This window comes from Malaclemys terrapin, chromosome 7, assembly GCF_027887155.1.
Source record: "Malaclemys terrapin pileata isolate rMalTer1 chromosome 7, rMalTer1.hap1, whole genome shotgun sequence".
Lineage (NCBI taxonomy): Eukaryota > Metazoa > Chordata > Testudines > Emydidae > Malaclemys > Malaclemys terrapin.
Window position 1 is genome coordinate 113,581,099 of NC_071511.1, and position 16,059 is coordinate 113,597,157.

General features: G+C 40.6%; 1 protein-coding gene across 1 annotated transcript in view; it reads left to right on the forward strand.

Annotated features, from left to right (window-relative positions):
• The window catches only part of SHTN1 (shootin 1), a 97,879-nt gene that overhangs the window by 15,662 nt on the left and 66,158 nt on the right, over nucleotides 1-16,059 (forward strand). Inside the window, exons 2-4 of the mRNA XM_054036256.1 lie at nucleotides 588-640; nucleotides 10,095-10,155; nucleotides 14,857-14,951. Of these exons, the coding sequence (XP_053892231.1) occupies nucleotides 588-640; nucleotides 10,095-10,155; nucleotides 14,857-14,951 (209 nt within the window). The remainder of the gene's footprint in view (nucleotides 1-587; nucleotides 641-10,094; nucleotides 10,156-14,856; nucleotides 14,952-16,059) is intronic.

Sequence of the window (16,059 nt, forward strand, 5' to 3'; positions counted from 1 at the left end):
CTGTGTAACCTCGGAGATTAGATTTCAGGGGTGGCCAACCTGAGCCTGAGAAGGAGCCAGAATTTACCAATGTACATTTCCAAAGAGCCACAGTAATATGTTAGCAGCCCCTCATGAATCCCCTCCCCCGTCACTCCCAGAGCCTCCTGCCCACCGGCAACGCCTCCCCCTCCCTCCCTGCACCTCCCGATCAGCTGTTTTGTGGCATGCAGGAGGCTCTGGGGGGTGGATGGGGAGAAACAAGGGCCTGGCAGGCTCAGAGGAGGGGGTGGGATGGGGTGGAGTGGGGGCAGGGCCTCTGGAAGAGCCAGGGGTTGAGCAGTGAGCACCCCCCGGCACAGTGGAAAGTTGGCCTGTACCTCCAGCTCGGAGTTTGTGCCTGTACAAGGAGCTGCATGTTAACTTCTGAAGAGTCGCATGTGGCTTCGGAGCCACAGGTTGGCCACCCCTGGATTAGATAACCGTGATAGCTTTAAAATGAATGAATATGAAAGTCAATGGGATTTCTGTGCATGGACCAGCTATGGAATCAGGCCATGAGTGTACTACTAAAATATGTTAATCTTGTTTTTAATTCTTTTTTGTAGCTGTTGGTGAATATGAAGATCTTAGAGCAGCAAACAACAAAAAGAAAGAGGAGGTTTGTACTCTGCAATATGTTTCCTTAACACCTAATGTACTAGATATTGGAAGTCTTTGTTTGTCTACTGACTTCAGCTGAGTCAAGGTATATCGAGGGGAATTTTGTTGTCTGTTGTAGCAGCTGAAGGCTAACTGTACGTGAGAGGTGAAGAATAACATACAGCGATGTGTATGATTGTTGTGAGACAAACATGTGCCTCAAGGATGTAGGAAGATCTTTCTTGGCCTTATGCCTCCAATACCTGAATTGTAAATTTAAATCCCAACGATCACACAGCCAAGCCTTGTCTACATTAGAAAATTAAGTACGTTTTTAACATTGGGTGCAGCAGCACCCAGTGTAAAAGTGGTTTAAATATGAATGTAGACCAAGTAAATCGTTCAAAAGTATCTGCTTCTCCTAGGTCTGAATCTCATTTGTCAGAACCGTTTATGAAATGCATATTATTAAAAAAAAAAAATCTAAAAATATATTGTAAATGTAGGAATGCAATAAAAAAAAAAAGCCTTTGAAATCAGTCACCCCTCCAGATTTTTAATTCATTTTACTGGAATTAAAGATTATAGATGAGCCTGATCCTATAGCCTTGATGAAGGTGAAACTCCCCTGGACTTCATATGGACAAGTCAGAACTGCAGGATTGGACTTCTTAAAGTAAGAAGTAAAGCAATGGAGGTCTCAGAATCATTGGAAATCCCCAGGTGACTCAGGGATTTAGCCACGCTACTTCCACTGAGATCAGTTGAGGGTTCTGCGGCCTTTCAATGGAAATTGTTAGTTGCTAAATCACCTACTTGGTTTCGAAATCTCAGCCAGTGACTCTGGGAGTGTACCAAGTTTGCTGCTCAGGCTCTGAACGTCATCCTCCCTAGACTTCAGATCTCTGAGCTCCAGCCCAAGCCACAGCTATTTTTAGAGTGTTAGGGCAAGCCCCACTACCCAAAATGTGTCAACCCGGGCCGGGAGGCTCTGTGCTTGGCCTGTGTAGACCAACCTCGCACTGGGCTAATGGGGCCTGACTAATCACTGTGGAGCCTGGAGACCACGACCCCTTACCCCTGCTACGCATGGTCCAGGTGGAAGGGACAGATAAAAGGAGGCAGCCCAGCTCAGTCTGGGCTGGCTAAGGAGGAGGGACGTGTGCTTCAAGCTTCTGCAGAGGTGCCTGTGACTCTCCTGGACTACGTGCTAATGGTGGGAAATCATGAACCTGGACTACGTGCTAATGAATAGCCGACTGCGGGGTGGGGGGACCTGATTAGTTAAAATGAAGTGGAGTGTGGTGCAGTGTTTGCCATTCAGTAAATGTACCATGTAAATGAGGAAGTAGTTTTATTGTGGATATCTGCAATAAAAGAAAGTGTGGGAAGTAGCTGCGGGGGAGGCGGGGGGTGGGGAGAGTGTGGGCAAACAGTGAAAGTTCTCAGTGGTTTGAGCATTGGCCTGCTAAACCCAGGGTTGTGAGTTCAATCCTTGAGGAAGCCATTTAGGGATCTGGGGCAAAAATCTGTCTGGGGTTTGGTCCTGCTTTGAGCAGGGGGTTGGACTAGATGATCTCCTGAGGTCCCTTCCAACCCTGATATTCTATGATTCTATATCTGCCTTCATAGAGCTTCCAGCAGGACTCATCAACATTTTTTGTCAAAGCTTTCCTCCTTCCCTTCCCCCCAATAAAATGAAACTTTTTGCAAAAAAAATAAATATAATTATTCAGAATTGCCCCAAAAAGTAAAAATTAATTTGGTTTTTGATGACTTTTTTTGCCTAGCTCTAGTGTTGAGCATTGTGGTCCTGATTCTGCAAAACACCTAAACACATTTAACTTTATTTTAACGGGGCTGCTTATATGCTTAAAGTTATGCATGTGCTTATGTTCTTTGCAGGATAAAGGTAAAAATGCTCCGGACTTTGCCGCATCAAGCTCTTAGCGAGAATGGGAGAAAGCAGGGTCCAGTGCAGAGGTTCTCAACCTTTTTAATAGCATGTTGGAGGAGGGGGCTCAGAAGGAAAAACTCCACAGCCCACCTATGCCACAATAACTGGTTTTCTGCAGATAAAAGCCAGGGCCAGTGTTAGGGGGTAGCAAGCAGGGCAATTGCCAGGGGCCCCACATCACAGGGGTCCCTGCAAAGCTACATTGCTCAGGCTTCAGCCCCGTGTGGCGGGACTCAGGGCCCCAGGCTTCAGCCCCATGCAGTGGGGTTTTGGCTTTCTGCCTGGGCCCCAGCTAGTCTAATGCTGGCTCTGCTTGGAGGCCCTCCTGAAACCTGCTCGCTGCCCCACAAGGGACCCCAGACCCGTGGTTGAAAACCACTGGTCCAGTGGACCGGGCATAGAACTCGAAGTCAGGAGTTCTGATTGCTGTTCTTTGCTGTGACATTCTCTCACTGTGAGCTTGAGAAAGTTGCTTCACCCCTCTGCATCTCTGCCCATTTGTAGAACGGAGATAATGACAGATAACTACTTTGCTTTGAGACCTGCATGTGGAAAGCACTATATAAAAGCTAGGTAGTAGTGTATGTGCTTCTGCCACAGTTTATTGGCCATTTTCCCTAAATGAAGATGTACATTTTTTGTGAATATGGAAGATGCCATGCTAGATATTTTTCTTTCTTGGAAAAAGGAATTTAGTATATATTAGAAATTCAAGTAGAGTTCATCACACAACAAACAGCTATGTTCAAAAGTAACGTGAAAAGAAAAATGAAAACTAGATCTGTGCCCTTTGTACTTCTTTAATATAGAAAGAAGGCCTGAAAGACTTTTGTTTTGTGTTAAGGTTCTTTCCTGCTTGGTTTTATATTGGAAATTAAGGTCTTGTCTATCCTGTTTTCCCCTGGAAGATTCTATGAAGAGCTAGATCATGATGTTGGAGACACCAGGGAAAACCTGATTGAGAGAGGAAGTGGTTTTAAATCAGGCTATTTAAAACACTTTTTGGCTAACATTTTAAAACTCAAGCACCCAAGTAATAGGAGAAAAGATATCTTAGTCAAAAATCCAACAATTCCCCCTCTCCCATCCTATTAAGGTATGAGGAAGTACACAATGAGCATTGAGATCTCCAGTGAGTTATCCAGCAAAATAACACTGACATTCCTAATATTTTAAGGTAAAATCAAATAATCCATCGCCCCACTTCTTCCTCAAAAAGATTCCTTTCCAGCCTGGTTTACACCTCTTAATGGAGTAAAAAAGGCACAGCCCTGATTATTTTCCTTTGTAGGTCACCTTTTTATTTAAAAAACAAAACCAAAATAGAATTAAAGATGTCAAGGTAATTTAACAGTCAACCTAATTCCCCCTCCATAGATACTTAATATGCAGCACTGAAGCATTCAAAGTCAGGGAATGAATAAATATTTATGAATACTTGCTATAGATAATCATACAGGAACTACTTTTGTGCATCAGCATGGGCAGTGTTTTGTCACCCTGCCAGTAGAAAAGGGAACGAGACAGATACCTTTCAAGAAACAGTATATGTAATACAGTATCTCTGATACTGTTTGGTATTGTTAATTTCCCTTTCCTTGCATGGCTTTCACAGAGCAGGGATTGTTAATTTGGAGTACTTTAAATTTCAATAAAACCTTTTTTTAAAAGGGGAAACTGTATGTTTGCTGTATATATGCAGTTTCTTTGAGACCAAATGGCACATGGTACTGTAGTGGGAAAAGGAAAGTAATTACTTGGCTGTTTGAAAATGAATCTCCTATTAGCAACCGTCTGTCTAGAAACAAAGAAGAAGGATCCCTATGTTGATGGCATCCTTCTCTTTCTCTTTACTTTGAATGTGCAAATGCAATGTGATTCCTTCTTGGACAATACTTAATTTTTAATTTGATATTTTCACTAAAATTGTAACATTTTAAAGTTCTTCATAAAATGACCATGTCAAGAAAAAAGGAATTTTTGGCTAAGCAGTGGAAGTGGCTTAATTCACTGTACAATGACTAAGTAAACTTTGATGCATCCAGACATCTAGGATAAATAAACTCCCATGATTATTTAGATGAGTTAAAATGTATTAAGCCATTCTATCTAATACTTGGCTCGGAAAGACTGTTCTCTTGTTTTAAGTGAAAAATAAGTAGTCTTTTCTCACCTAGGGCCTGATCTTGCACCATTGCAGTTAATGGGAGCTTTGCCATTGATGTTAGTGGGTGCAGGATCAGACCCATAGCTGGATAACTGAGCCAGTTGCAAGGATCTAGGGGTGAAATTCTGGCTTCATTCAAACCAATGCAAAATTCCTACTGACATCAGTGCGGCTCAGATTTCACCCTAGGGCTCCAGACTTCCAGTGTGGTTTGCCTGGTGGGCTCATGTGTCCATGCAGCGTCTCATTTAAGTCAGTGGAGCTCGACGCGGATGCAGGCAACCACTTAAACTCGTCACATTGCAGGATCAGAGTGTAGAATAGGCAATGACAGTTTTTGTGCTATGCTGACTCACGATGATGGTCAATTTTGAAGTCTTCCATCCCTCTCCCAACATGTCCAATACTATACTGCATGGGTAGCTTCAGTGTTCACGTATTTCCTCTTGTAAGAAGTCAGCTACATTAGAAATGATCTTTTCTTTAAAAATGGAATGCTGGCTGGCAGATTCCATGGCTACCAGCTAGGAGTACTGAAAATTCAGAAAAACAGAAGGCCTTTGACCTTCCACAGCTCTAGACTTGCAGGCAGCTAGAGGATCTGCTAATTGCTACTGAAGAATTGCTTAGTAATTTGAATAACCAGAAGGCAGAAATCTAAACTTTAGTACTAGCTAGTAGCCAAGTCTCTCGAGCATGATCCTTACATGTACCAGCTCTTGAAAAATCAAGTCCTGGAGAGAAATTAATATAAAACTTATTCAGTAAACTGAACTAAAAGGATCTAGTTCTTAAAAATATCAACGGATTTCTGTTTGCTTGCTAAGAAATTCAGATTGAGTTGTTAAGTGACAATTATAAAATAACAATAATAATATGCTGCATTACTTAATAAAAAACCCAAGTAAGGACACTATAAATATTACACTACTGACATCATAAACACAGCTGTCTTAAATTCATATTTTATCACAGCAAAGAAGCCTTACCTCTGACCCATGGATGTTGGTGATTTCTTACGTACCCATTTTTGATTTTGGTATCTAAACATTTCTCTTTTTTAAAGGCTACTGCTAAATGGGAATTATTAGTTAATACTGACAGCAGAAGATTTGATAAAGTACTTACAATTACTGTTTCACAAGAAAGTTTTATATGTATTTTAAATCAATGACACACTTTTCAAATGAATGGTTATGCTATGTACATGTGTTCTTGCATTTGATGCCGATCAGTGTGATTATTGATGTGAACATGAAGTATATACTTTTAAAGTTTCTCTTTCAACAGGATTATTTATTGTGTTTTATATTTTGCTAACACTGGAGAAAGAATAATGGTTTTGGGAGCAACTGGCAGTTCTAGATTTGATGTCCTTAACTATTCATTTTCTTCTTTTAAATGCAAGGTTGATTGGTTTGTTTAAATTGTGATAAGCAACTGCATTGTTATCACTTATTAATATTAATTGTTTCTTGAGCTGAAAATGTTGTTTTCTGAGATGTCCATGTTTATTTTCAACTTTTATTTCTACTTTTTGTATAAGTAAAAGAAGACTCTTTTTTTTCCTCATTTTAAGAAATGGGATGGACTGATCTTCATAGTAAGTTCAATGGAGTTTGACTAGGGGTGGGATCGGATGGAGGGTCTTCCTCTGTAGATCTGATTGCACAGTTGAAGTCAGTGTGCTCGCTGCTGCCCTCACTGAAATCAATGGCAAAACCCCCTGTCTTTGTCTTGAGACATAACAGCAGCAAATGAAATTGTGTGAGAAAATTATGACTTAGAATGGAAATTGTTTGGAAAGTTAGAAGCCAAGCCTGTAGGCCCTAAACCTGCAAACACACATGAATAACTGTGCATGTGAGTAATCACGTTGCCTTCAATCAGACTACTCGTGTGCATAAGTGTTTGCCTTAGTCATGTAATTCATCCTTATTCATGTGAGTAGTCCTAAAGAGGCTTCAGCGGGGACTGCTTGTGCAAAGACAACCCATGTGAGTAAAGATCTGGAGGACTGGGTCATTAACTTTCCTTGTTGTTACATTATCTTAACAAAATGTTTTACTAGGAGATTTGGAGGGTGTTTTATCTAGTGGTTAGGGCCAGGGACAGCATTGGGTTTTCTGGGTCCTATTCTTCACGGGCGGTGATTCAAGATGACCCTGGGCAGGTCACCAAGGATCCAAACCAGTGCCCATTGAACTCGCTGGAAAAACTCCCACTGATTTCATTGGGCTTCAGATCAGGCTCTTAATCTCTTTGCATATTTACAACTCCAATAATAATGCTTACCCACTTCCCTGAATGTTGTGAGGCTGAAAGCTTGTGAAGCGCTTTGAGATTCTTGGGTGAGGTGTGGTGGCTCAGTACACCATGTCATTGCTCTAATCCAGGGGTCGGCAACCTTTCAGAAGTGGTGTGCCGAGTCTTCATTTAATCACTCTAATTTAAGGTTTTATGTGCCAGTCACAAATGTTATCGTTTTTAGAAGGTCTCTTTCTCTAAGTCTATAATATATAACTAAACTATTGTTTCAGAGTAGCAGCCGTGTTAGTCTGTATCCGCAAAAAGAACAGGAGTACTTGTGGCACCTTAGAGACTAACAAATTTATTAGAGCATAAGCTTTCGTGGGCTACAGCCCACTTCTTCGGATGCATATAGAGTGGAGTAAATAAAGTTTTTAAAATGTTTAAGAAGCTTTATTTAAAATGAAATTAAAATGCAGAGTACCCCCGGACCAGTGGCCAGGACCCAGGCAGTGTGAGTGCCCCTGAAAATCAGCTTAAGTGCTGCCTTCGGCACGCATGCCATAGGTTGCCTCCCCCTGCTCTATAGTACCAAGCATTAGCTGGAAGTGGATCACAGAGTATCCCTTTTCAAGATAGCGGTGATCTCCAGTGGCAAGTGAAACAACAATTTTAAGTGCGTAATTTTTATATCTTATTTTGCGTTTCTCCACCTCCCTTGTGCAGGCCCCTCTCCTAGCAGTGAGGTAGGACAGAGGCTTCCTGCTGGGAAAACTGAGAGGGAGGGGAGGAAGCAACAAGACCTTCGTTTAATTCCTAGTAAATGGAAACTGAGTTGTCGCTCTGCTTTCCCCTCCCTTCCTTTCTTTTTTGGGGGAAAAGATTCAGTCGTTATATATAAAAAGACAGAAGGTACTGAGACAGTGCTTCATTCAGCCTTTTCCCCCTGGCTGTTTCTCCCTCTTTAGCTGCTTTGGAGCTGGTTGTATCCCTCCTCCCAGCAGTTACAGTAAGAAGCTCTCAGTCCCATCCAGCTCCCTGCAAATCACTACAGCTTTCTTTCTCCATCCCCTTCCTGCCTTCACTACCCTCCTCAGCAGCAGCCGACCCTGCCGCAACAGGTGTCTGATCCTCTCCCCACTTTGCAGCTGCTCACACTCCCTTCACCTCACATGTTGAGATAGGCCAAGGGTTCTCAAACTGGGGGTTGGGACCCCTCAGGGGGTCACAAGGTTATTACATGGGGGGCCGTGAGCTGTCAGCCTCCATCCCAAACCCCGCTTTGCCTCCAGGATTTATTATGATGTTAAATATATAAAAAAGTGTTTTTAATGTATGGGGGCGGGGGTGTCACACTCAGAGACTTACTGTGTGAAAGGGGTCACCAGTACAAAAGTCTGAGAACCCCTGAGATAGGCAGTCACTTGCTCAGTGCAGCTTCTCTTCCTCATGTTTTCCATAGGATGCCCCCAAAGTGGCTTCTGCAGCTTCTGCTGAGGCCTGGCTTCCAGCTGCGGTGGAGACATCCTCTGTGGCACCCCCTTCTGCTGAAGAGCAGGTCCTGTCTGAGGGCCTGATCCAAAACCCATTGGAGTCAATGGAAAGATTCCAGTTGACTTTGACTTTGGATCAGGCCCTTTGTTGCTGTGGGCCCCTCTCCTAGTTGTCTGGAAGTGGGGCCCCTAGTGGGCAAACTGAAAATAGAAACATAAATATAACGATTTTTTTTCTTTTAAAAATCAAACACTGTTTAACCTGTCATGAACTTCTGAAATGTTGAAAGTATAATCTGGAAATATAGTTACACTGTGAGGATACTGATCTGGTGGATCCCTTCCATCTCTAGTTATTGTGGTCCTATATAGCTACATGTGAGAAAGAATGTACTTACACTGGGCATTAGAGAGAGAAGGTGGGTGGGTAATATTTTTATTGGACCGACTTCTGTTGGTGAGAGAAATAAGCTTTTGATCTTACACAGAGCTCTTCTTCAGACCCGGGAATAAGAAGAGCTCTGTGTAAGCTCGAAAGCTTGTCTCTCTCTTCAACAGGAGTTGGTCCAATAAAAAATATTACTCATCTATCTTGTGTCTCTAATATGCTGGGATCAGGACAGCTACAAGAACACTGCCTACTTACATGAGTATGTAAGGTATGTTATGTGGAAAAATCTCATGACGTTCTATTTTTCTGTAATGGTGTCATTCTTCCCCATAAAGTCATGTGTTTTCCATGATTTGGATGATCACTTACAGTATGTGTCATGTGAGCTATATTCATTATTTCTTGGAATTATATCTATTATATGGAGTTGTGAAAGCTGTAGAGGCAAGTTACCAATTAAGTGTTCATTTTATTCTTCTCCTTTGAAAAAGCCTTTCCATCATAAGAATGACACTGAGAACACCGACACCTCTTTTGCTCTAAAACTTTCGCAACCCCTATTTCTACACACACCCCCACAAAGACACCCCCCTCACCCACCAATCCTAAACACAGTTTTGATCCCAAAAAGGGAGAGGTGCCAGAGACTTTATGTAGTGCACTATGGACTTCACCATTGCGGTTGAGTTTACACGGAAGGCACTCAGATACTGTGGTGATAGGCAGCAGTATAAACCCCCAAGATACAGATATTCTATATAGATTTGTATAGAAATGTAGGACACTGTGCAAAAAAGCAGTTGGCGTCTCTGATAAATATAATGTATATCTCACATGCCATTAATGTTACTTCTATTATTGTAAAATGTATGATAGAATTTACTAACATCTGGACCGGTCAATGTGACACTTCTAAAATAATTGCAGACTAGCTGTGTTTGTTTCAGTAACAGTACACTAGTAACAAAACTGATTGAACTCGAGGGTTTTTTTGTCAGCTGTGATTTGAAACATCTTGGACAACAACTTTTAAATACAGATACTCCACAGATCTTGGGGGACTGAGGGCAAAAAGACTATTGCTTTATAGGTTCATATACGTTATCTCTCCTTACCCTCTTCCCTATGGCTTTACATGAATATTGTACAGATTATTAATTATATGACCATGTTCACAGATTTACTTGAATTCCTGTTTTCTCTTCCCCTATACAGTGCGACAAAATTAAACAAGAGCGTGATGAGGCAGTCAAAAAACTTGAAGAGTTTCAAAAAAGTGAGTAGGCATTTGGATGGGAATGTTAATACTTAGAGTAAGAGCTCAAAAGATAGTAGCCAAATTCTGCTTTGTCTCCTCAGCTGAGTTATTCTGGAATTATACACATGTAAACTGAATAGCTATTATACCCATGTAAATTGAGTAGCTGGAGTTTTTTGGTGGGAGTCAAGCTGCTAAAAGAAAAGAAATTACCGATGTCCCTTGGTAATTTTTATAGCAAGTCATATTTTATTCTGTGAAAAATGTCAAGATCAGTTTTACACTTTTATGGTAATGGTTCTATTGACACTGTATGGTGTCTGGAAGTAACAAAGCACAGCTAATGGGAGTGTAAGTATCCTAGTGGAATAGCTCCTCATAAGGGACCATTACAATGGGATTTTGGTCTGTTATGTCTGGTTTGTGTCAGTGCATGGTGACCATTAGAAATACAGGACATGGAAAGCACACATAAAAATATACAGTGTGAGACTAAGTTAATTTAATTTTTTTTTGGTAATTGTTGACAAATACCATTATAGAAAACGAACCTAAAAAATGGTAACTTTTACTATCCTCAAATGATCTTGTATAATTGCTCCATAAGGCAAGGCTATTCTTAAATAAGAAATCTAATCCCTGTGGAAAAAAACGCAGCCTGTTTGGGTTTTTGTTATGATACTGTGAATACCAGAATGTGACAAAAATGTCAAGTAGTTAAGGCTTAAAATTCAAAGTAATATTTGATGTAAAATTTTATAGGTTTCCTTTATCTTCCTTTCACGTTTTTAAAGAACATACCTTGTAAACATAGTGATAAAATGCCAAGAATATTAGGATTTTAAGGCAATAATAGAGCCCATTATTTAAATGACAATATAAAAGGCAATTATATTGATGAAGAGCTACACCGGCTTTGTGTCTGTGAATAAACTTGGCCTGTACTCAGCTTCTATTTGTTCTCCTGGCATAAACACATATTGTGTGTGATTCCAGTTTAATGGGGCCCCGTTTGTATGCCAAGCAGCTGCATTTTAGGCCCTATTGCGTGATTTCATAGCTCTCTGAAAATTGGTTCTATTCAGCACAAGAGATAGAAGGTGGTGGTGGGGGGGAAAGCTTCAACACACAATCATTTCTTTTCAATTGGAGCCAGCAAGGTTGATGACAACATGACCATTGTGTTATAATGATAAGACCACTAAGGATCTGTACCTCTCATCAAGGCTTTCACACAACAGCAGATACAATTTAATTCACTGCTCTGTCAGCAGTGCTGATACCATTATGCCGTCTGTCTCCACAGTTATAATCACTGTCCTCCGAGAAATGCAGTTGAAATGATCTTGAGCAGTCAAAGAAACTCTCAATTAAGGCTGCCACTTCCAATGTGTCAGATTGTGTCTTATGCACTTGGTACAATTTTCACTTCCAATCCTGTTTATTTACAATGTCTACCAGTAATTACGCTTAACGTGTCATTTAGTGAGGGTGCCCCTGCCAAGGAGATTGTTGGGTGCTGCCGTACCATTGAGTGGGAGTTTCTCGCAGTCAATGCCATCAGCAGCTTTTAGTCCCTGATGGGATGCAGTAGTAATGTTGATAATGCAAGTATCGTGCTCATCAAGTCATAATTAGATGCCACTCAAATGTGCCACTTGTAATAACAGTGTTGATTCATGTTTTCTCGGTGACTGCAACTACTAATTAGTTAAGTGGTTTTTGGCTGGCCTGCATTTGCTGCAGATTATTATTACCTCTGAAAAAACGTCAAGGTTAGAGATGTTTCTGGCCACTTAGTGCTGCTTTATGAATTTTAATATTAACATAATAAGAACTTTGGGGAGATTTAGGAAGTAATATATTTTTGTATTTAATTTGGAAAGAATTTTTTTCCTGAGTTTAATCATAATTGCAGATTAATTAAGTTTAAGTGAACCAAGAGTAATCTCTAGTTGTATTATGTGACCTGGTCCTGGTTTCCTAACTGTAACTAGTTTTGCATGCAGGATTTGAGATAAGGTTCTTTCCCTCTTGGTGGATATATACAGTATAATATATCCATCTGTCCTCAATTTCTGAGTTTATGATGCAACAACAACAAAAGGAAAAGCACCAATAGTCAATTTTTTAAGTTTTCCTCTTTAAAATATATTTCTCCAGTGAAGGGCAGCACCTTTGCTCCATACCAAGAGTGTAGTCTTTCTGTTAAGCGAGCATAACTGGCCATAGAAAGATCACCCCAGCCCATGAGATTCCACAATGATCAAGGAACTCCCATGTTCCTCTTCTCTCTACTGCCAGTTTAGGGGACATGGTCTGAAGATAGATAGAGGTTGTTGGCCAGGATTCCTCAATGTTTTGCAAATATCCAGCTGTTCTTTTGGTCTTTTCAGGCTGTTTATGGCCAGCAGAAATTAGAGCAGACTAGGGGCTACTTTAAGGCTTTATCTACATTGGAAACTGAACAACAAAAGTTTTGTTGTTCAGGGGTGTGAAAAAACCACTCCCACGAATGACAAAAGTTTTGCAGTCGAAAAGCGCCGGTGTGAACAGCGCTTTGTCTGCAGGAGTGCTCTCCTGCCTGCCAGCCGTTGGGAGTGGAAGCTTTTTGTCAGAAAGAGAGCTCTCTCCTGCCGACAAACAGCAGCTACACTGCGTGCCTTTTAGCGGCACAGCTGTAGTAATACAGCTGTGTTGTTAAAAGGTGCGTAGTGTGGACAAAGCCTTATTTATGCTGGAGGACTAACACTGCACATAGTGGTCCCAGAATCAGGAACGTCACGGTGAGTGTTTTATGTCACTTTGGCCCAACTTGCATGGCCTGCCTTTCACCTGTAGCCAAAGATTTGCCCCATAATCTCTAAGTTATTTTTAACTTCAAAACATAACATTTTCTTGTATTATTGACTAAATAGCATTAGCAAAAGTACATTTGTAAAATAATGGTAAAACTTCTCAACTGACAGCACTTTGCTATCTTCCTAAACTATTTCATCTGTGTTGTGCCCATCAATGTGGTGTCTGGGCACTAGTAGTGTCTGTTCCCATTTTTTTTTTATATCTTTGTCTAATGAACTACATGGTCTGAAAATATTTTTCCAGTCACAATTCCCAAGCTTGTTTCGGGGGAAGAAATATATCTATTTCTTTAGTGTATGAAGCTGTTAAGTTTTTAACTCTATATCTTCCTGGCGATTAAATAATACAAATGAATTTTTCAGTTTTCCTCTCTTCAAGCTAAATTCTGCTACCCTTATTGACGTTGTGTAGTATCATAGTCTGTAAATAGTCCTAGTTCCATATTAAAGTCTTGATTCTGCAGTTGACTGCATGCCAGGAAAGCAATCTGCCACCACAGAATCAGCTGCAGAATGAGGGCCCCAGGACACCGAGGGTGTCAGAATCTAGCCTCAGAGAAAAGATGGTGCAGTGGTTAAGATTCTAACCTGAGGACTCGAGAGACCCAGATTCAATTCCCTATTCTGCCACAGACTTCCTGTGTGACCTTGGGCAAGTCACTTAGAGGAGGAGATTTTTCAAGCCATAAATGGTGTCTGGTGCATAACGCTCACTGAAAGTCAATGCGTGTTAGGCACCTAACTGCCATCTGTGCTTTGAAAATCCCCTTTTAGTCCCTCTGTGCCTCAGTTCCCCCTCTGTAAAATGGGGATAATAGTACTTCCCTGTTTTATGGGGGTTTGAGGATAAATACATGTAAACATTGTGAGGTGCTCAAATTGCCTATTTCACAATCACTCTGACATGATCTCAAAAGTTCTAATGTGGATATTTCTGTTGTGTATTACTATCTGATCATCACTGTATCTTATTTAGGCCCCAGTCCCATAAAAGGATCCATGTGAGTGTTGGGGTCTGCCTATGTGTTGTAGCAGGTCTGGGAGCACAGGTTGTAAAGTCTTTAGTTTATGTTAGTACAGTGCCAGGCACAGAGAGAACTCAAGCCATAAATAATAATTAAAATACAAAAACCTTTGTCATTGCATTGTTCCAGTTGCACAGTTTAAATTACAAATAAAGTCAGGAAATGCCCAAGTTTAAGTTTCAACAGCAGTATTAACTAAGCTGTGTGGCATGCCCATTCTGTGGCTTTTATGATATAGTGTTCAGCCAACAACAGAATCCTACATTATGCCTGGAATGGTCTCCATGAAGTCAGTGAGCCCACTTGTGGAGTAAGGTACTACTCCATGTGAGTCCCCTGTGTTCTGAAGGAACTCACACTTTGGAGCAGAGACTCTCTCTCCCTCTCCCCCCTCTTCCCCCCCCCCGGCTTCTTTTATTTGTGTAGCACCTAGCATGATGGGGTTCTGGTCCAACTAGAGCTCCTGCGTGCTACTACAATACAATTAATAAATGATGATCATTGTCAAAATTGTCCCTTCTGGCCTTAAAAACCTGTCAATTTATGACTTGCTTTTAGCTATCTGAAACTTCTGTAATTATAATTTTGCTAGCATGGTTAATAATATTCTGATTGTTGCTTACAAAGTATATCTCTCGTTCTGTTTTCATAACCTTTCCTCTCTACATGCATTCGTATGGGCTGTGCTTTTCTGAGTTTGCAAAACCATTTTAAAACGTTATTGATGTGGAAGACGGTGTAGTCATAATCATGGGATGAGTGTCAGTTACTGTAAAAAAAAAAATTAGTCAGCTTTTTCAGCTTTGTAAGAAACACATTTTCCCATTTTCTAGTTTCTCACATGGTTATCGAGGAAGTAAATTGTATGCAGAACCACCTTGAAATCGAAAAGACGTGCCGTGAAAGTGCTGAAGCTTTGGCTTCTAAGGTGAGAACAATTAATACAATTGTTCAGTTATATCTGTATTCTGATTTCATGATCTCATTCTGAACGAAGGGGGTGGGGTGTGTGTCTCTCTGTTGTGTCACACTTTGAGATATGAAATAGCTGTTTGCCTTCTTTGAGATATGAAATAGCTTTAAGATAGTAAAAACTATAATTCATATGTGAAACCCTGTAAAATGTATTTGTTGTTTTGATGGAAGGTGCCGTCCTTTTAGAAGTGTCTATTTAGTTATGCTTTTGAAATAGCAAGCAAGATACCAGTAATTCATGGAGCATTACTTTTTATAGTCCATTTTATGTGTGTTTGGGCTAAATGGTAAACAAGTTTAAAACTATCCCACATGTGACATAAAGGAATATGGGCATCTCAGTATCTGAATCAAATGAAAAAGTCGGCCAAAGCATTACATTTCAGGTGATTGTTCATGAAAGCTAACCGAGGGCAGGCAAAAGGTGACCTCCAGTGCTCTGTTGATTGCATCTAGTCTGATGAATTTACCAAGTGTGTAATTTTCTATATTCCATCTCATCAGAAGTACATTATTATTAAAGAATGTTTTTATCTCTGTATTATGTATTTTTGGTTGTGCAAAATGCATCTGAGCCACTTCATCAGAAAATGGATTACAGCAATTTTGAACCAAATTTCATTAGCAATGCCAGCTGTTTTTTTTGCCTGCCCAGAGTACTACTTCGGATGTGGCAGAAATCACACCAACAAGAAATCTCTTTAATTTAGATGCATTAGCAATGTACTTTCCAGAGGTATTTACTTAATTGTTTGCATAATGACACGGTATTAGAATTCATAAGGTAGTCAATCAGCATATAAGAAAAGTAATTTATGTATGTAACTTTCCTCTCCTCTGTTCATTATTTGTAACATACATAGTGACACACCTGGGTGGTTAAAAGACTTGCATTGTCCTGTAGGTCTGATGTGCTTGTTAGTATGTGCAGACTAAAACGTGCAAGATTCCTCTTGCTTCCTTTATTTCAGTCTTTGGAAGTGAGATGTGTTTGAAGAGGCTTTGTACTCAAGCAAATCTCCCATTTTTATGGAAGGGAGTTTTGCCTAGGTAAAGAATTC